The 22500-nt window shown below is 38.4% G+C and overlaps 1 protein-coding gene across 1 annotated transcript in view; it reads right to left on the bottom strand.

Annotated features, from left to right (window-relative positions):
• LOC138010136 (uncharacterized) overlaps nt 1-22500 on the bottom strand; it is a 128425-nt gene that overhangs the window by 57209 nt on the left and 48716 nt on the right. Inside the window, exons 8-13 of the mRNA XM_068857084.1 lie at nt 21667-21822; nt 21006-21158; nt 17380-17586; nt 10790-11608; nt 7161-7255; nt 6123-6251 (exon numbers count right to left, since the gene is read on the bottom strand). Of these exons, the coding sequence (XP_068713185.1) occupies nt 6123-6251; nt 7161-7255; nt 10790-11608; nt 17380-17586; nt 21006-21158; nt 21667-21822 (1559 nt within the window). The remainder of the gene's footprint in view (nt 1-6122; nt 6252-7160; nt 7256-10789; nt 11609-17379; nt 17587-21005; nt 21159-21666; nt 21823-22500) is intronic.

Genomic DNA, 22500 nt, shown 5'->3' with positions numbered 1-22500 from the left:
TACTTGAGGACCCTTCTCCAGCGCTCGAAATTAAAAAAAAATCAGATAGTACCTAATTCAAAAGCCTGAGGCAACAAAACCCGTGAATTAGGTTGCCCTGATAAATCGTTGTTTACTCACTAGGAAACCCCTTGCGATTAATTAGACTCTGTGTTAAGATGCAATCACATGCATGGAGATCGCGCTTGAATACACCATAGTTTTTTTAGGTGTGCGCCCGTGATTTTTTTCTTTTGTTTGTTTTTTTTTTGTGTGTGGAAGCCTGGATTTAGTAATGGAGTGCATTTTGCTATCTGACAATGTATTGCAAAAAGCCACAGGTACTCGAAACATGGGAAAATGCTCAGCTGGGCAAATTAATTAGTAGTAGTAGTTAACTTCACGCTACTGTGCACGCAAGTTGACAATAGAAACCCGACAAGTGAGTCAGGTGCTAGTAAATTTCCTTTTGCGGTTTGATTGTCCGTTGTTTTTCCTCAAGCAACCAGGCTTTTCATTTTACCAAAACTGGTCACCCAGTAAACTTTCTGGTCCTCTGGCACGATCGATAAACCGCTAATTTTGAGAACTGATTCTGTAAACCACTTCTTGTGACGTTGGTATCCTCAATGAAGACCATGACTTGTCAACTTATCTGAGGCCTTTTGATTTCTTTTCTCCGAGAAATTCCGAAAACCACCCCATACGGCATTTTGGCAATGGTTCTGTGAAAGATTATGTTTTCTTTAAAAGCTTTTTCTCCAAGATAATGATACAAGTGGTTTAAACACGTCCTAACATCACTGGGGATATTCTAAAACGGGCCCCTTTACTCATTTTATTGATTACCATGCCAATTTCCTACAGAAACTAAACACAAAAAATCAGCTATAAAATTGTTTGCCAGACTTTTACTTCAACTGGCTAACTAGAGGTAATTTGTTGCTATGCGTTCCACTCTGGGAAGAGGAATGGTTTATTATCAAGCCATTCGTTAGCTTTTGAAGGGAGTAAACTTGAGAGAAAGTAAATAAAAATGGTAAATATAGCCGTAGATTAATAATAACAATAAAAATAATAATAATAAAAAAAAAATAAATAAATAAATAACTAATAATAATAATAATAATAATAATAATAATAATAATAGAAGTTTAATTCCACCATCATCGCGGTTATCTGAATTACAATGTGGTTACAATTGTACAACTAAAACATTTACATAAAATAGATCAAAGAGGGACTGGGTTACAATAGGTTTTATAATAAAATTACAAATAGATTTATTCTTACCGGTATACAAGTTAAAATATGGGTATATACATAATCTAAAAATCTAATGATTGTTAAAAGCTAAGCTAGTACTTGGGAAAAAAACTACGACGCAATCTTTCTGTCCCCCATTTTGGTAATATATATTTGCTAGCGCCTCTCGTTTGATAGTGAAGATAGATAGAGGCCTTGGTGACAATAGATTCAATGTAATTATTCCATTTTAGATTATTCTGAATCACCAGACCAAGTACATTATGTGAAATTATAAGCTCTAATTGTTGATCGTCGATCTTCAAATGAGGGAATTCTAGGGGATCCTTTAGGAAGCAATTCCGCATTTCTTTGCACTTTTAAGCGTTGAGTTTCAACCAGTTACTGGAGCTCCAAGAGACGACGGTATTGAGACTGGTTTAGATGGTTGAATTGCTGTTCCTTACAAGCCCTTCGATCAACGATACATCATCAACATACTTCCAAGTACAGGATTCGGGATCTGAGATACTCAAGTTGTTGATCATTACCAAAAACAATATCGGTCCAAGTTTTGTTCCCTGGGGAACTCCGGCATTTATCGGGAGCTAATCAGAAATCGAGCCAGCTAACTTAACGCGTTGTCGGCGGTTAGACAGAAAGCTTATAATCCACGGTATTAAAGATGTGCAAACGCTTAAGTCCAAAAGCTTTTCTATTAGTACGTTGTACCCAATACGATAGAAAGCTTTAGAGAAGTCAAGAAAGCAAAGGCGGAGATGTCGTCCAGGTGGGTCGAGATACGTAAGCCAGGTGTGAATCATGTCAAGTAAACAATACGTTGTTGAAGTTCCCTTCAGAAATCCAAACTGATTTGGGTCGATTTTGAGTCCAGTCCGTTGCGACTTCGCAGAATACGAAGTAACTTGGAAATTTCCATGTCCCTTTTTCACATTAAAATGTCAAAGAACATGGAAATTTCTACATTCCTTTCACGCACAACATCTAAACATGGAAATTACGGAAAATGGAAATTTCCATGTCCTTTCCCCACATAAAATGTAAAAGAACATTGAAATTTCCACGGTCCTTTCGGGCATAACATGTAAACGGTACATGGAAATTTCCATATTCCTTTCCCACATGAAATGCAAAAGAACATGGAAATTTCCACGTTCCTAGCAGGTATAATGTGTATATAGAACGCAGAAATTTCCATGTTCCTTTTATCTATTAAGGTGGGCAGACACGAGGGGTCGTGTTGCAGGGACATGTCGCTGCAACATATCCCTGAAATATGTACCCGCAGCATTTTCATGTGCGTGTAAATGTTGTCATTTTGGCGCTGCTACATGTCCCTGCTACACGACCCTAATGCATGTCGCTTTAGTGTATACTACACACCATGATTTTGTCTGTGGAACATGTCGCTGCAACATGTCCCTGCAATATGACTCCTCGTTGTCTGCCCACCTTAAAGTGTAAAAGAATATCGAAATTTCCATGTTCCCTTTTTCAGACAACATGCGAAAGAAAGGGGCATATGGATGTTCCCTTCATCTAAATGTAGGATCGAGACGTTCCACGCTGAATTGAGTGACAGAAAATTGGAATCACCAGTTTTACCAAAATTTGGGATTGTTTTGTGTGCTTTTTTTGGATGGGTGATAAATTGCATCGGATGAGTGTTTTCCAAAAACATTATCTACATAATGCGTTACCGCCGGTATGTGGACGCAATAAAGCTAGGAAAAAGAGGCGATATCATGCACAATATTTCTAGTACGATTTCGTATTGACGTTACTTCAGAAGGTTGATATTTTAACACGGTGGCAAAAAGAGTTTGCAGTTGCACCGATTTGTTGGGAATGAGCAAAACCTTATAAGGATTTGTGCTAAGTAGAGGAAGCTCCACTCACCCGAAAGTGGTTCTCAGACAGATCCTGCATACGACCGAGTTGGAATTTAGTGAGATGGATACAATTTTTGCTTAAATGTTCGTATGAAGTGTATGCTGGTCGATACAGGAGTCCTAGTGAAGTGGCAGCCGTAGTATCCATGGTTTGTAATCCTCTTGAGGCATTGAAGGAAGGCATGCAGGTATAGTAAAAGAAGTTGGAAACGAGCACTTTGAGTTAAACTAAATATGGAAGGTTAAAAAATACCAGTGATTGGGCGAGTAAAAGTAGCTGGAACCTAGCGCTTTGAGTTAAAGTACGCGAAAGGGACCTGGAGGAGTCTGGACCGAGTAGAGACCATGGGGCTTATCCAAACTGGACAATTTGGACCAATACTCTATCAAGGGATTGTATTCTTCCAGTAGATGTTAAATAAAACGACCAACAATAAAACGTACAAATTAAACAAGCTCAGCAATTGCAATAAGACGTACAAATACCTGCGGGAGCCATTTAAGATCGGTCGTTATAAGAACTTCTCAGCCAATCAGATACAAAACTTGAAGCGATTACAAGAAAGTCACTAGTCCTCATATTTCTGTCTGTTTTGCGTTTTCATGGCCAGTAAACAAAGTTTTGAGTTACTTCGATCTGTGTTTGGCAAAGAGGACTCCCGATTATTTCCTGCAGAACGTCGTAACTTTCTAGTGTCTTTGTTTTTGGTTTTACAACGCTGAAGCGAAAACGGTGCTATAGCGGTTTTCAAACGATACTCCTGGAAGTGAAGGCTGCGTCGATCATGACGAAACACGGAAATCTGCATGTCCGCACGCGATGATCTACTTCCTCAGTGTGCCATAGCTTGCGTTGGAAGAATCTTACCGTAAACTTTGTTTTTAATTCTTAATGCAGGTTTCTCAGAAATTAGTTCAGGTCTGTCAGATATTTTTAATTTTTTTTTTTTATCAACATTAGAAATTAGAGTTTTAGTACAAGCTAAGCTTTTAATAGGTCAAATGCATAGAACATGCCGGAAATCAACCTTTTTGACACCGGCATGATTTTTTGGCTATAAGAAATGTTTCACATTCTTTTGTGTCCACCTTCTGTTGGAAGAGATGAAATTAACATTTACTATTAAATAGGTTTATACATATTAAAATTCAGCTTGAAAAAGAGGTTTAGAGAACAAAGACAAAGGAAAGTGGATGATATGCAAATATTTTTCGCATCCATTTTAACGTGTTTCTTTTGTTTTTGTCCTCACTGCTTCAGTATCAAGCTGAATACTTGATATTCCAAAAATGGCTTTTGTTATATAATGTCAGGCTGTTCAGTGGAGCACTGATAGGTTTCATTTGCAATTCCTTTCAGCCAAACTGAAGACCCTTCTCTTTCATATATATGAAATCGAAGGGACGTCGCTCAAATTAAAGGTACAGGGAAAGGTGCAGGTTCTTTTACCTAGTTGAGATGGAAGTTTCCATGTGTTCTTTTATCTAGCTGCATCACTTCAGAGGAACATGGAAATTTCCATGTTCTTTCATTCAGCTGAGGTCAAAGGAACATGGAAATTTCCATATCTTTTCTAAATAAATAAATAAATAAATAAATAAATAAATGAATAAAATAATTATGACTTCCATGTTTCTCAGACTGTGAAAAATTATATTTCTCAGCTCAAAAGGTAGTCTTCTCATTTCTGTTTGGACAACAGTTGCGATAATACGCAATGTGTACTGTGTTTTTTGCGCTGATAACAACAGTACCTTTTTTAGTTGAATTCTTTCCATAGAAATGCTCGGTTTATGTGTGCAAAAAAATCTCATTTTGGAATATCCCCAAGAGTTTTAGAACCTGTTTTTGGTGACAAGTTCTTTTCTTTATAAACCTGCAAAGGTTTATCTTTGCCCGTGCCACCATCCTTTTTGCGCAATGCGAACGTTGTGCTTGTGGAAAAAGTCCGTCATCACTTCCCTCACAAATTACTTTCCTTTGTCAGATTAAAACTTCGACCGAAGTCGCACCATCGAGAATCGACGTTCTAGTGTTCTATCAAGATCTGATGTTTTCTTATATCTGAGAGAAAATAGCCACCAATACTTTGAGTAATGATTTTCAACAGGAAGAAAGCCAGTCACACTGTATGCTCCTTAGAACAGTTACAGGTTACTTTACGAAAATCAATTAGATCTATTTGCACATGACAAAGAAAATCGGTTTGACATTATGATTAGAAATGATGCCTTGTTCGTGGTTTATTTTGCATGGCGACGTAAATGAACTTCGTACAATATTTGACGATTTGTCCTTCAGAATCAACAGCCCACTTCTTGCAAACAAAACTTCTTCATTAAATGCCCTCGGTGGCCATATAACTGAGGCTGAGATGAAGTATCAATTTATGTTGTTAACGCATGTGCAAAATGGTTGAAATAATATCCAACGGATTTCAGTTTCTAATTTGATAGCTTAGCAGTTAATTTCGAGGAGGATCTCTGACGTCCTAAGGTGAGAGGGTTCGAATCTTTGGGGCGGAATGGAATGTTGTGGTAGTAATGTAAGGGACAGTACGGTAGAAGTGAATGAAAGGGAGAGGCGGTAAATGGTAGAAGAACCGAAGGCAAGGGAAAGATGGAAGAGGAATTTAGTTTCATTACTTTCTTTTTTATCCCCCCTAAAATAGGCCCCATTTTTTTATCACATCCCCAAAAAAGGGAAAACCCTTTTTTTAATAGTTCAAAATAACCTGCAATAGGTTGAAAAAATTGGGCCTTGATTTAAAAAAATCAACCTAGGTTAAATTGAAAATAGCCTAAACTTAAATTTAAACTGTAACAGGTTCACTAGAACAAAATTTAGAACTGAAAGGTGTTGAGGCAATTCCAAAATATTATTGACCCATTACATGCAGACATGAGCCTGGATGTATGAGAGGTTGTATGGATGGATTGAGGGAAGGATAAATTTCTCTTCAATTTTGAGGCAAAAATACATACGCTGGCTTCCCCGTTTGTCACCCATATTGGTACTGCTGGACTGCCATAAATACTTGATGGTTCCATTCTTGCATAGACAATTTTCAAATCTGCTGGATCTGTGGTTGATGCAATATGACCTCCATAGTACTAAAACAAAATCAATATTGACAGAGATGTGTCAAATGATTGTTCCTTGTTTGGTTGTTCGGAGAACCTTCTTGCGACTAGCTACGTTTTTTCATTCTGCCAGTAATGGCTTTTAGTATAATTACATAGGTGATTATTAAAAATCTCTGTGCAGGTTGGTTGCAGTTGAGGTGGCTATGACGCGATAATCACCAAAGCGGTTTTTTTTAAAATGACCGCAAGCCGTTTTGTCGAGGTGACAGACGAATAATCACCTATGTAATTATACTAAAACAATTATTCACCTCAGTTTCTGTGAATATCGGTGAATATAATCCTCGCCTTCGTCACGGTTTTTATTCACCGATATTCACTTCGCCATTGGTGAATAAGTGTTAGTGGTCAGACTCATGCAGTATGATGGAACGTTTTCACTCACGCGACCAGCAGCCATGTTTTATTACTGAAACAAAAGAAAGTATTTGCATAAAAATAGAGTTCAGTTCCCTGAGGATTAGTTTGGTACATCATCATGGCCGCCATTTCTTTGTTTTGGAAAACCAACATGCCCGCCATGGCGTCATGTGAAAACGCTCTATACATTATGATGATTGGTCATGGTTGTTGGTGCATTCATGCTAATGAGGCCCTCCCAGGAATTTTGGGGATCAAGGGAACAGGGCTAATTTGAAGTGGAGAGCAGGGGAACAATGTCAAAATATTCTAGGGAACAAGGGAATAAAAACAATTTTGACCGATTTTTCGGGCTCAAAGAGCAGGGAACAAGTTTGATGGTAATTTGGAGAATTAACAAGGGAACACAAGCAACTATTTAAAGGCAACAAGGGAACAAGGACCCCCTCCCCCATTGATTTGTTTGCTTTTCATTGCGGAGCTTTCATAATATTGACAACGGCGACAAAGACGTACCTCGCAGTAATCTCTTGCTTCCTTGAACGTTTCGCTTCCACCTCTTAAGACTGCACAAATTGAATCCTGATTCATCCAGCCGGGTGGGCATCCACCTATATAACAGATTAAAAGTAGTTTTTTTCTTATAAATATTACGTCATATAGTAAGTTTCCTATGTTCAGTCTACGGTTTGTAATAATTCCTTATATCATCATCATTATCATCATCAGTATACTATTATTTCATTATCATTATCAGCTGGTGAGCAAACTCATTCTAGTCGTGCCGGTGGATATCCCTAACTAGAAACGAACGTATGACCGAGAGATTTAATAGTGAAGCTTAAGGCGAGTTACGGCTGAATAGCTTTACAGCGTTTCTCAAGAGTTTTTCAGCATGAGGAAGTGCTGTAAGAAGAGGCTAGGTCCCGAAGGACGAGCCTGGGGCCGCTGACAACCCCACTGACAAGGAAAGAGTTTTCTTCAAAACCTACATTGCGGCATCAGGGCTGTGGTATTGAAACGTTTGATTGTGGCGGGGAGGGAGGGACCAACGGCTGTGAAGGTTGACAAGGAAAAGGTAATAAGGTTGATTTTGGGATTGGGAAAGGCTGGGAAGAGAGGGAAGAATAAGTGTAAGTGGACGCATGAGGAGAGGAAAGTGTTTTGTGGGAATGTTTTGTCAGGAGTGGTGGGAAGAAGACGGGAAGATATATCAAGAAAGTGAAGGCTTTGAGGGACAATTGCAAGAAAGGCTTGAGTGTGAGGAAAGAACCAACTTTCATCTCACAGTTGGAGTGCATCAAGCTGAATAATCTGTTGACTACGATGGAGGGGGGTGAGATTTAGAAGATGGTAAGGAATTAGATCCGCAAGGAGGATGGTCCAAATCAGGAGACGATGGTGATCATCGATGCTGAGTGGAATGTGTTGTTTGGAGAAAGTGATGATGAGGAATTTGGGGAATGTGAGTCGGGTATGCATGGTGTTGTTTCAGAGTAAGACGCTGTGGATGAAGGATACACATCTGAGGGTGAGGTATATTTCGAGGTTGCTGAAGGTGGAGATGGGAAGAAGGAGGACATTGTGTTCAAGGTATCGACAGGTCAAGTGATTCTGGATAAGCTGGACTGTTTTGGTTTTGAGGGCAAGGAGAGGGCTGGAGGACAGGATGATAAGGGACGATGGGTGGCATCGATGGATAATTATGGTCTTAGAGTGTCGAGAAATGAGTAAAAGGAGGTACTTCAGAAATTGAGAGCAGTCTTCGGTAGTGAGGACTGGGTTGAGGCTCCTGGTTTGATGGCGTAGGATAGGAGAAGGGGAATAGAGAGGTGAATTATGTGGAAGAGTCAATGCATAATCTTGTGAAGGATGGGATCTCTGTGTTAAACATAAACAGGCTTTTGTATACTGAGTCGTATGTAGCTGTGGGCAGGTTGGGGCTGACGGGGAAGAAGAAAGGTAACAATTTAGAGATGAAACCCAGGTTTCAAAGAGGGATCGAGAAGAGCATCTTGAAATGGAAGCAGGATTTGGCAAGGGATGAGGAGATGAGGTTGTGAGCCACAAATGATCAGTTGTTTAAAGGCAAGACGATGTTAAGGGAGGCTCGGTTGAAAAAAAGGTGTTTGCCGACAGGGAAGTGTTGGGTGAAGTGGGGATTTAACGTGGAATATTCAAGGAGGACTCATTGTCCCCACTGCTGTTTTTTTCTCATGATGATTCCTCTCATAATATTGTTGAAAAGAGAGATCATCGGTACAAGCTTGAGGAGGATCTGAGGTTGATCATTGATTTGCTGTTTATGGAGCTAGAGGGCTTGATCAATACTGAGCTGTTTTTTTCACATGCTGAACAAGTGTTGTCTTGGGGTTGAAGCAGGGGGTGAAGGTTTGTTTTGAAGGAATTTTGTTTCCGGATAGTCAGGTGGTAGTGAAGTTGACGAAAACGGGTATATAAGCAATTGGGTGTGTCGGAGGATGTGGACCTTTTGCAATAGGCGAAGGTCGAGGAGGGGCATTTGAGAAGGATGAAACTGGTGGCGAGGTTGACGATGTAAGGCAGGAATTTCATTACGACGATAAATGCATGGGGCATATTTTTGATGAGGTTCAGTGCAAGGATTTTGGATTGGAGTGATTGGGAACTGAGGACGATGGATATGAAGACGATGTTACATTTGGGACGTTCCACAAGAAGGGAAGTGCAGTGAGGTTTTACATGAATTGGAAGGGTGGCAGGAGGGGATTGATCAGTGTGTGTGATTGCGTGAAAGAGGAGGAACTTGGTCTGTTTTCGGGAGAAGAGGTTGCATGGGAAGTTTACGAGGGATGCCAGTGAAGTGGTTGCTGAGAGGTCGTGCCAATGGGTTAGAGACACGTGTTTAGGGAAGAGCACAGAGAGGTATGTTTTTTCTGTTCGTTTTTTCTGCTCCCTGACGTCTGTGATACCGGTGCAGAGGTCAGGGTTCGACTTCTGTTCAAGTCTGAATTTTTCAGGCTTTCCTTTCCTTACTGCTGAAGTAACGTTAATTAACAATTGCGATGATCAGCATCTTAACTTAATTCTCTCCACAGTACAAATGTATATGGCTTTTATATATTAACCTTCGTCATACAAATGAATTTTTTGTTTGCTGTGTAGTATATGTGCAAACAAAAGAAGAAGAAGAAAAGCCATGGCTGAGTATTGCCTAAATAACTGAGAGTCAAGAGCATGAACATTTCTCGACTTTCACTATCCTAACAATTAATGCACTCCAAAACGTTAACCATAAGTATCATTCAACTGGACATACAACAAAAGTGAATAATACTTTCCACATATTGTTTTTAGTAATTCTAAACAGCTGAAGAGACAAAAAAAGAGTCCCCGTAATCGCAATCTAAGGGTGCTTTCCGATTAACCCCAGTCTTGTATAAGAATAAACGAAATAAAAGGACTTTTTTTCTTTGCAAGTGAGGAAGTATTTCTCTATAATTTTGGCAGGAGACCATGGTGAAAACTTCCTTTGTACTCCAATAACATCAAAACTATCCCAGGGGTGGTCTTTAGAAGAAGACCTTTACATTTTTGTTTTGGAATAATGCCAATTAAAAGAACCCTAAGATCTCTTTTGGTCAACTAGAGTTGTTTAAAAGAAACCACTTATTCAAATTAATTTCTTCTTAATGTTATGCATTTTCAATGCATTTGCACATAATTAGAAGAAAAAAATTGTTAAGAATAAACTTAGCAAGAAATTATAACAGATAATGAAAAGAGAGACAATAAGTAAATGCTGCAGAACAATGTTGCAGTGGGCAAGGAAACGGACCAGAAGGAAATATGTGCCCCATTCGCGATATAGTCCACTTAAATGAAGATTAAAATTGTGGGATAATTACCTTGTCACATCCCAGCTCTTTAAATATTCATGTCAAATTTGACATAAGCTGAGATTTTCAACATAAACTGAGATCAACAAAGTGTTGATTTGATACAATGTATATACCTTATATCAAATAGACCCAAAAAATAACTCTTCCGGAAGCCCATGCTATTGCCCCTAAGCTATTTTGTTTCTCTTGCCAATCACCTTTGAGTTAACCCATAAGACTCTGCATTGAAAACTTGTGTGGAGTATTCTAAACTAAAATACGTACGTGATAAAATCCCCTTTGGAGGCAGCTTTTGGAAAGGCTTGTGTATAACAGTGGACAAATGGTGAAAGTCCTCTCTGTCGTGAATCCGCAACGCCACCTCAGACTCTTGGTCTACACCCCACCAGTTCATTTCTGCATGTGTCTTGTCAGTAGCATTGGTTGCACAAAATTCGTAAAGGAAAGAAGGGTTTTTAAAGTTGTTCCTATGGTAACTCATTTGCCCATCTGACAAAACAGCGCAAGTTCCAGAGGACTTTCCCGGTCCTCGATTGAGATAAAAAGTGTTCATCTCACATTGCTGGCCTTTCGAAATAGGGCCTTGAAAGGTAGATTCGATGACTATAAAACCAGAGTTATTGAAGAAAACGTTGTTCTTAATCCAACATGGTATGTTCAAGAGTTTAAGGACACCACCTTGGAATTGACTCCAATGATAATAAAAATAATTATTATTTTCAAACGAGTTTTCCAGGATGTAGAGAAAGACAGGATCATCTTTTGATCTTTCTTCTTGTTTTACCATGATCCCTTTATTATTTCCAGAAATAGTGTTGCGGTAGATCAAACCTTTTGACGAAACTGTGCCCTGACTCACACGCAAAGTGGCTGCAAAAGCAAGCTCATAGTTTTCAGAAATGAGATTGTGAGCAAGAGTAAAATCACTGTCCCTTATATCGATAAAAATTGCTACATCAGAGTTAACAATTTTGCAGCGCTCAATAGCAATAGAAGTCTGCCTGCTTTGGCCGGTCTTGGATATGTAAGTTATTGCTTCCTGAAAGTGACCACTGAATACACTGTTAGATATGCGATGATCTCCTGAAAAAAAAAAGAAAAAAACAAACATTTTTGTCAAGTGCATGCTTCCTTTTCCAATTAAGAAAAATGCGATTACAATAATATTTTTGCTGTATTCTGTGGCTTTAATGGGGTTGTACAACTGAGCTCTGTGGACAATTAAAGGGGACATAGTTTTTGAGTGGATGTAGGAGTTACTAACCCATTAACTTCTGGCTTAAGGGCCCACTGACGTATTTTTGGGGTGCGTGGCTAAGGATGTAATGGTTAAGTAATTTGAGAGAATTTGGCATTATTTTGGTCAGTTTTCAACTTTTGTAACCCAATGACCCTAAATATGACGTCATCATACCACGCCCATGGTCACGTGCCCAATAAAAGAAAACTCTAAATTTGTCTCAGTGCTACGCAATTTGGGTATTTAATCGATGGTTTGATAATTAGTCGGGCGACCGACTCTAGGTTTACCAGTGTATTTCTTCGCAAATGTCCGTCACGTGCAATGGGCAATACCGCAGATATGTAGTGAAGGCTCAATGTTCATTTCGCTTCATTTTCATTTCTCTTCGATAACCTTAGAAGTGATTCTCTGCGATGGTAGGCATACATGAATGATTACAGGAATGGCAGAAGCGAGTTACGGTGTTAGGTCCAATACGCTCAAACCACTTACAGACTGTTCGTGGTAGACCCACATCAAAACACGAAAATGAGCGTCCATTTCGAAAGTCGTTGTTCCGCGAACTCTTGCTTGGAAAATATCTCAAATGTTGCTATCAAGCTCTTACAAGTTCTAAAGAGATCAGTTGAGCAGTCATTGAGTACAAAATATGTGCAAACTATGACTAGCAATGACAGAAGTACATTAAGAAAATTTACCCGAAATTTTGACGCTGATATTTCTGATATTTGATAATCAACATAATGGCACGGAGGACAACAACAACAACAAGAAAGCCGTCACTTATCGAAGCGAAGATGCAAGTAACTTCTTTAATTTTATGACTGTCATGATCATTATTTCATATATTTTGTACAATGTATCAAGGAGATTATCACTTCTATCAATTTCTCCTTGTACTGCATTAGTTTTCAGTTTAATCATGTACGTTCGCGTGTTGTATACGATTGCGTTACCAACATGTTGAATGTCCTGGGAAAATGTGATGTATTAGGGAAGGCAATGCAGCCATTTGTACATCATCAACATGATGGCGTAGTGAAATTAAAATATAGAGAGGAATTGAGATCTCGTTATGCTAAATTTGTTTATTGGAATCATAACCGTGTTGTACGTGAATGCCATGTGTCGAGATGTCGTGATCGCGAACCAAGTAGGATTCCTGTGAAGAAGCTGAAACGTCTGTCGCAGAAAAGCAGAAAACGGAGGGTATTTGTGTGGAAAAAGATTCTTAAGATCACTCCTTTGCCGTCAAAACTTCATGGTTACATCAGTTGCAGGCTGAGTAGTCAAATGAAAAGAAGGCGAATAATTGCCAGTCTCCGTTCGTTTGAAAAAGTGAGGAAAAAGCCAGCTTCCATTCGACGAAAATTTCGTCAAACAGTACGTTTACTTGCTTTGGAAAATACACTGGAACACGAAAACGCGTAAATCTGAAGAAATGGACCAATGAGTTTGTACAAGAATGCATGGTGATCATAGACGATGCTGTGCTGAAATCTATGTAATGACATAGAAACAAATCCTGAGCCTCCGATGAATAATATTGATTGCTATGTCTGAGAACAATTACCACCTTAATTATAGTGAAAGCAACACAGGTAATCTACATAACAGTGATTCAATAATAGAGGGATATCAGTATACCTATAGACAATGCATTTGAATCGCTCTTGTCACAAAATTATTCTTCATTTATTCTGACAATAGGATGTATTGGTGTTAGTATCTATCATACTGATAATGGGAGTTATAAGATTTTTGATTCTCATGCAAGAGATGAATATGGTAGAAGCCATCCCCAAGGTACATGTGTACAATTAGAAGTACCATCCATTCAGGACTTAGTACAGTATTTCCAGGCTATACACTCACTTGGTGACAATTATGAACTCAGGAGTTATATAACTCTGAACTCAGAGGGCTGCATATTAGTACATATGAAATAACTGCAGAGAACAGTGTTAGAGAACAATGCAACTGCACTTGTAAACAATGCTGTGCTGTAGGGCTTTATGCAAAGTGTTACACAACAGCAAAGTCTTGTAGTTATTGGAAATCCCAAACGTTATGTTGCATTGCTGACCAAGGAAACAAATTATATCGTCACCTGAGCTCACAAGCGCAGATTTACCCAAGAGTCTTGATATTGGTGAAGTTGATGGTAGTAATGGTAATGAATTTAGATAGCGCATTTTCTATTGGCATATTCAAATGCGCTTTACAAGCAAGTGATCTATGGGTGAGATCGGACATCAAGTCAGCAATGTTTTCATGACGAAGTGCATGTTGTTTTTGCCAGTGTGATTACAAATTTCGTGATCTTTCTTTGAGACATGCACATCTTTCTATGTATTACACATCTTCTTTTAAAACTACTACTCAACGCTCATGATCCTTAGCAGCACACGTGTGGCCACAGCCCGACTTACGATCCTAGATCGTCTTGTTTGTATTAGTTTTTGCATCCAGCCAAGTATGAGTTTCTTTTTATTTTGAAAAACGTTCTTTTTAAAGACATAAACGATACTGAAATACCCATAACTTTTTCAAAAAAGATGATTTTAAAAAATCAATGCTTAGCTATATTCTGTATTTGGGGGTGAAATGTGCCATGTAAAAAAAAAAATTAACTCAATTCAAAACCGCCGGAAATTAGGCTTTTTCTCAAACCGGAAGTCATTTCGTTTACGCATGCGCAGTTGATCTGAAAACGAGCGCGAGGAAGGGCGAGGAAAAACCTTCGATGGAAACAACAGTTTGTGTGGTGACTCTTGCTTGTGAGTGGGTTCTTTTGTTAGCTCATGATATGATGACGTCAGTTACCGGAAGTAACATTTCACCTCCTTAGCAACGCGCGAAAAATCCGTCTGTGGGCCCTTAAGGCAGAGGTAATGAATAGTCTTGCTACAAGTCTGACGATAACATGAAGTATACAATTCAAATTATAGACTTCAGATGCACCAACAAGTAAAACCTATTTCTTCTGTAAACATCAAAGAATTTTTCGGAAGAACATTTCATATGTTCAAACGAAAAATATCCCCTTTGCTATGGTTACCATGTAAAATGCACCTCTTGCAAACAGGTCAGAGTTTCACTGTTTGATTTTTACATACGAGTTAGAACATTATTACATGCTTGCTTGTAGGTACGAATTTTATCTTCTTATATAGCCTGTTCCAGGCTCTCAGATAGTCGAGAAAACAAAAAGAACTGCGTGTGAAAAGCGAGTGGGGGCTTGGGTCGAGGCGAGGCGGGAGAGCCTGTAAGCATCTCTTTAAATTCTTTATTCCGGTATACCAGCTCCTGGTATACCCTCTGATTGGTCAATTTTGACAGTTTACATCAACACTTTCGTAATCTTTTTGATTCACGCGCGGAGCACGCACGAAAGAGGTCAATTCTGTCGCCGAGTGTCTTAAAGTATTCCCAAACGTACAAGCCCTCAGATTCGAGCAAAAGTTGTGTCAATTCGACTTTAATAAGTCGAAAAAACGATCCGTTTGCAATGCTTCCACCTGGTTTTGGTAAAAGCATAAATTTTCACAATTATTATGTCCTATTTGTGATAGGACATCTCTCCACAACGCTTACAATATAGCATCACCGGGTACGATATATAGTGTATATAGTTCGCATTTGACACAATTATTATGTCCCATGCACGCCACAATTGTTAGCATTCAACGGCGCTCTCTGAAACCTCTGACGAACGAGAAAAATACAATATTTTGTTATTCTTTCTTATGCAAATACTTGGCCGCGTATTCGAATTCACCAGCTAGGGTCAATTACATTTCTGCCTTCATCGCCGTCGAAAAAATGAGAGCAAAAAGAAAAAACCACTTTGAAAGAGCGCAAAAATTTGCCGAAAACAGGCTTGTATTTCCGTTGTATGTCTTAAAGCTTTAAAAGATCAAGCGATTTCAGGAAGCGAAGGCGATGGCTACGTGCGCGTGTCTGTATACTGCAAATGCAATTGAACCCATCCACATGAAATATCAATCTTTCACATTCATTATCGGTTGTCCTGTTGCATCAGAGCTGAAGTTTATTGATGAGACCATCTTATCATCTAGGCCAGAAACTTCAATGGTCGGGTTTCTGTTTTCCTTGAAAAAGTCAACAGAGCGTCTGGAACTCGCAGCTTTCGAACTGGTCGTGTCTTTTGGTCGAATTTGCTAAATCTCCCATCGGTGATTTCCTTGACACTCGTTTCCCGGTTGCTTTGACAATGCCTTCGTTCGCGTAAAGTTATTTTCCTAAAAGTGCCTTAAATTCTGGCTAACGTACTCGCATAAGTGAGAATTAACGCACCACCTCTGAACAACAATAAAAGAATCGCGCTTGAACTCGCGTGGGACCACACAATGCCGCCCATTTTCAACACTTTGACATTGACATTTTGACATGCGAAAGGTTATTTGCAAAGTGGGCGGAATGAAGAATTTAAAGAGATGCTTACAGGCTCTCCCGCCTCGCCTCGACCCAAGCCCCCACTCGCTTTTCACACGCAGTTCTTTTTGTTTTCTCGACTATCTGAGAGCCTGGAACAGGCTACTTCTTATACTGATAATATGTATGACCTGTCCGCTACGCCACACACAGCCATGTAATATCCCTTATGTTTAGAAGGGCGTTTATCTATTTGAGTTAAAAAAATGAAAATACAGTCAAAACTACTCAAGCGTTCCTCTGACGGTCGGATTAATAAGTTCATTATTGCAAATTTGATTTCAGGAATCATCTCAATAATCTGGTCTTCGGATGAATAATGCAAAATTCAAATCAAGCGTCAGTGCAAAACTCGAGTTTTGATTGGATTATTGCTCGCTTCCGGTGCCAGGTTGGCGTGAGAATGTGACAGGTGTACCAATTTGCATAATTTGCCAAGGTCATAACAACGCTGTTATTTGCCTTTCTTTTTAAATTCATTTCTCTGTCCAATCTTTGGAATTCGAAAACATAGTGTCTCAAGTTTCAGAATACTGGTAAGATTACAGAAAGATAATGTTGCTAAAGTTAAAAGGCTGTTGTTTGACAGATTATGACATATTATGCAAATCAGTAAACCTGTGCAATATTCCAATTAAAATTTGAGTTTTGAACTGTGGCTTGATTTGAATTTTGCATTATTCATCCGACGAACAGATTGAAATGATTACTGAAATAAAATTTGCAATAATGAACTCATTAATCCGCTCGTCAGAGGAACGCTTAAGTTGTTTTGCCTGTATCAGGTCTTTTTTCCTATTTCCCGAGGTGATATGTAAGAGAGTGAAAACAAATTACCCATTTTTTTGTAGTTTCAAGCGATTTACATCATGCATGAGAGAGCTACCTTAAACAGTGAGAATGATTGGCATTATGTTGCAAATTAATGCAGTTGTCTCCTGTCACTATTAGGATGTCTTTTTGAGGAATTTCTGGGCCGTTATGATCCCAAGAAATAATACATTGTACTTCAAACTGACACATCGGGTGAAACAAGTATCCTGAAGTTGCTTTTCCTTCATTATCATCATTATAACTGTCCTCTTCCTGAAAGTCATCATTATTTGTCTCTTTACAATTTTAGTCCCATCAAGAACTGTTGAAAGTCACTTACGTTTTGAACATCCCAATAGTTCGAGGTTGTCAATGGACAGGTAGTTTGCACTGTGATTATACAACGACTTGTTAACTTTGCCATGTAATAAAACTCTGTACTCATCAAGATCTGCTGGAAGAGCGATTTGCACCTTTACCCAAGTTCTTTCTTTTTCACCTTGCTTGCCTCTCCAGATAAGTTTTTGCTTAACTTTAGGATATGTTCCTAAAACATTAAAAGCACAAAGGGAATAATGGGATCTCCAAAGTGACAGATAGGGAAGTTTTAGTTTGACCCGGGGCTCCACCGTATTTAGGCCACCGACATGTGGCTTATTGATATATAGTATTCCGAAAGAAAATCTCATGCAGTCGGTTTGATTTGGGAAAGTATTGTTTGAAGTGGGAGAGGAGCCATTTTAAGTCTATTTTAGCACGTTATTTAAATGGTCTTGCTGTACGTAAAAATAGAATTTGACTTTATTTCTCTCGGCTATGTTCCACAAGACTTTAGAACATATAAAGTTTTGGATTTTTCGTGGACGCCATCTCAACTGCATCCGGTTTGGGAGGTAAAAGGAGACAAAACAGAAAACACAGACAACATCGACAACATCATCACAGAAAGTCACTGGCCAACATGTTTGTCATAACAATTGCTTGTTTGTTTTTTTTTTTGCTTGGTAATTTATTGGGGAAATTAGCGAAATTATATTTTCTTGCGCAAAAAAGAGTAGGCTTTAAGACGCACTCCAAGTTCAGAGCAATTTGAGAGTACACAGAGAGGTTTTTACTGTTAAATTGCTTAGTTTAGCTTAGTTATTATACAGTGACCTTTCGTACATTTTCCATTGATCCTTACCCGCAAAATAACAGAGCTAATCGAGGCTGGTAGGCAAAATAAAAGATAAAAATAAGTGGGGTTGAGAAACAATAAAGAGACTACATACATAAACATCAACACATTAGATTAAAATGACCGGAAGTACATATATTACAAAATTTTTAAATTTAATATCTACAAAATATTTCAAATAAAGGATGAACGGCAACATAAGTACTCTCTTGTACCAGAGTATCCAGTAGCTGATTCTGTAGGATATTCTTTAATTAATTTAGAAAGAGCACCATTACTGTCGGGAATGCTATTCCATATCGTATCCGATACGTGAAAAGGAGTTTTTCAAATAGTCCGTCCTCGAATGCTTAAGATGAAAATTGCCAGCCGCGGGAAAATCGTATTTATGATGTATTTTTGAAGAGTAAGTACATAAGTTGGAGACATTTGGAGGCGTTTCATTATTAAATACATCGTGCATAATTTGGCAGATTGTTTTAAAATAAAGAAGATTAAGAAGAAGAACATTCGATAATTTACGGTGCAACGCGCCTTACCGTGGCCACCTAACAGATGTTTGCATTTGACAACTACGTGTAAATACGTCAACTCAACAACCCATGCAACGGTGTTCAACTTACAACTGTGCGAACTTTGAAGAAGCCGTGAACGTCCATCAAATTCACACACCCTGATTGGCGGACAGTTTGTTAAAAAAACTTTGTTAAGTGGCCACGGTAATGCGCATCACACTGTAAACAAAGGTACAGGATTTAAAGGATTTGGAATGAATCAAACGAACGGCACGTTTTTGCAGAACCAATTTTTTTTCCAAATTTGTACAAGCAGCTTGGCCCCAAACACCTATGTCATAGGACAAGTAAGATTTTATAAAAGATCGATACTTGTTTATTGATTCATTGCTGCACCTTATTGAGCTGAAACCTTCAGGCTTAAATGAACTTTGAACTCATGACCTCGCAATTAGAGATTCTTTATACAAAGCATACCAATAAGGAAAAGAATGCCTTTCTTGTATGCTAATGTTCTCACAATTTAAACCTTTCTTCAGACTCCAGAGAGACACGCTTTATTGAGGCGTGTTTTTGAAGCCGGTTCAATAAACTCACACGGCTTCACCTCATGCTCAGGTAAATTAGGGCATGGGTCTCAATTTGCCTTAATTTGCTCACTTCAAAAGTGAGGGGGTGGTCTATCTCTTACAGCTTAAGATGTAGACACATAAAACTTTGTCAGCTGCTTACATTTTTAGTTTAAGTCAATTTCTTTTTTTCTTATTATGCAAATTAGGTTACGTGACCTCCATCTGTTTAAAAAGCTTGTTTTTGAAACGGCAACACTTTTTCTTGTGTTATCAAATGTTTTACGGGTTGCATAATGTTAAGGCCGATTAATATATCACTTCTGCGATTGGCCTTTGTTAGATATTTAAAAGCGAAGGACTTAAGATGGGATAAAACTGCCTTGGGGGACTGGGTCTAGTTGAAAAAACCTTTTATTTTCAAAAACAGTAAAGAATTCAAAAACGGCCAAGCACAGTTTTGTAGAAGCTTGCATTACACATTGTCCTAAACCAGTCCGGTGCAATAACTCGCAACAAAAAGTGTTGCCATTTTTGTCTAAAGACATTTTATTGTTTTCTGGCCGCGTGCAGTCACGTGACAACATGAGCATAATTGGAACATACCAAATTGACAGAAACCACGCATGTATGCGTCTGGCAAATCTTTCTAATGCTTAAGTGCTCCGAGTTAGAGCACCCCCCATCACGTTTTGATTAAATCATTGTTTACCCCTGCCTTAATTTACCTGCGTGTTTTAAAACCCGATAAAGCACTCCTGTTCGTTTATTAAACAGTAATGTTCTTAATTACAATAACCTAAAATCTTTAGCTGCATTTTCCTGTGCATGGATTTTCCCTTTTAAAGATATCAGTCCCGCGAGAGTTGGTAATGCTGAATTTTGTAAAACATTTAACAATTAGTATTTTCAATCTCGGTGAATAGTACAAAGCATGCGCAAAAAGTGCATGCGCAAAAGTGTTCACAGAAGCTTGAAACATGGCAAATCTAAATAACCTTCGTTAATATCCTCGTCACAAACAGCGAAATGGTCATTTAACACCGTTTAAATCAGCAATCTAAATCGAAAGTCTGTTTTTTAAAGCATTTTCACCGTTCGATCAAAGTTTTAGAGGTTCATTTGAAATGGAAATGGAAAGTGCAGCTGGTAAAGGATCCACATGAAATGGCGGGTCTAATTGAAGTAAGCGTTGGTTTGTTGAACCCGTCTTGTTTCCTTGCAGCGATGTGGAACTTTCTTAAACATTTTTTTAATTCATCGATTTCAGTAACAAATTCGTTTTACTGGGCGACCAGCCTATCAGTGTATTACTCCGAGTGAAACAAATTGTTGGTGTGAAGATTGTTTAATTTTCAACAATAATTATCGGGAAAAACGAAATCAAACACCGGTCGGCAAAAGTATGAACACTTCTGTTGCCTTTGAAAACTTCCAGGCCAAAGTTTGTGGCCCTCTTTGTATTCTGTAGCATAGCATCATCTTCTATTCTCAATATTTCAGATTCAGAAATGCTGGCGAGTTTTCGCCGAGTGAATAATGCTCAATTACTCAGAGATAGTGAACCAATCAGATTGCTTGAAACACCAAGATCACTGAGTGAGTACATACTAAAAGGAAATGTCGCACGAAATTTAGGTGGATGATATCTAAAAGTGTACTGACCTGAAAATAAGGAATGTAATTTACACTAGTATTAACAAACCTGTTTGTATGTATGTTGACAAGAGGGCACTTTCGTTTCCCTGTTGGTAGAAAAAGACCAAGGAACAAAACGGCGAGTGCTTTGTGATGACAGGACTGATGATGGCTGCATGGGCATCCAAATGATCATTACTAGTAAGAGAAAGCCGTTTCCCTTGAAGAAAAAGAAGGCATAAATGAGGCGAAGGAAACACCTGAGTCACTTACCACTAGTTTCCATGCCTCAAATGACCTCAGTGTAAACACCACGAAATGTCCCCTTTCCCTTGTAATCAACTTCAACATAATTTTTCTCCAAAAATAAAAGCGCTAAACTTAACGTCACTATCAAAGCTACATCTAATTCAACTTCTGAAGGCAACACTAACGGGTACAATAAACATGACCCAAAATTAACCTACTGTTAGAAGTACTGTTGGAAACGGGTAGATGACCTTAAAGAGGACTCTTCATAACGTTTCTAAAAATCAGTTTAGAATGCAATCACATGCATTTCTGGGCACAATATGCAACCTAGACGACCTGAAAACACACTTCCCCAAGCAGAGTAATCGTCAAAAATGCTCAAACCACAAATTAGACCCATGCCACTGACATCTACAGTAAATTTGTGGAAAAATAATATAATCAAATCAAATTTACTTCTGAAAAATTTAGCGTACCATTTGGTGAGAGGTATGAGTAATCGTCTCCCCAATTCAACTGCCAGGAATGCTCCGCTAGAATTTTCCAAGTCGTGGTGACATTATGTCCATCAACTGATATGTTGGAAAATGTGTGCCAGGTGCAAAGGCCAAGATCAAATGTGCATGGGAGATCTGTCGAAAAAAAAATCACATTAAATTTGCCAACAAACGGCTATTGAGACTGCTGGTGGTTATTTCATGATCATGTCCAACAGCTTCAGTTGTTTAGCTGTTAATCACCAGCTTGGAAGAGTCAAAAATAAGACACAAACAGCAGTGATAAACATATTGAACTTCTTCATTTTGATTATGACTTGACGTTTCGTATGTGCTCTACATACATTTTCAAAAGTAACCGTTGAAAGTTAAAACAGCTATTTATATATAACAAAGCGGATGAGGGGACTGGAACCTAGATTAAGCAAATACTTAACACTAAAATATATAATAATAATGATAATAATAAAAACAGAAAAGATTAACAAAGCATCAGCTTTTCACTTCCGACGTTGACGTTGAAAGCTGGCTCAAGTTCTTGGGATCATTTTGATATTTTAGCAAAGGGCAAAACAGACTATCATTGTAAAATAAAAGAGACCTTCTTTATTCAAGAACTTGAGCCAGCTTTCAACGTCAACGTCGGAAGTGAAAAGCTGATGCTTTATTTATCTTTTCTGTTTTTATTATTATCATTATTATTATATATTTTACTGTTAAGTATTTGCTTAATCTAGGTTCCAGTCCCCTCATCCGCTTTGTTATATATAAATAGCTGTTTTAACTTTCAACGGTTACTTTTGAAAATGTATG

Source organism: Montipora foliosa, chromosome 7, assembly GCF_036669935.1.
Source record: "Montipora foliosa isolate CH-2021 chromosome 7, ASM3666993v2, whole genome shotgun sequence".
Lineage (NCBI taxonomy): Eukaryota > Metazoa > Cnidaria > Anthozoa > Scleractinia > Acroporidae > Montipora > Montipora foliosa.
This window is presented reverse-complemented; position numbering and strand designations above follow the sequence as displayed.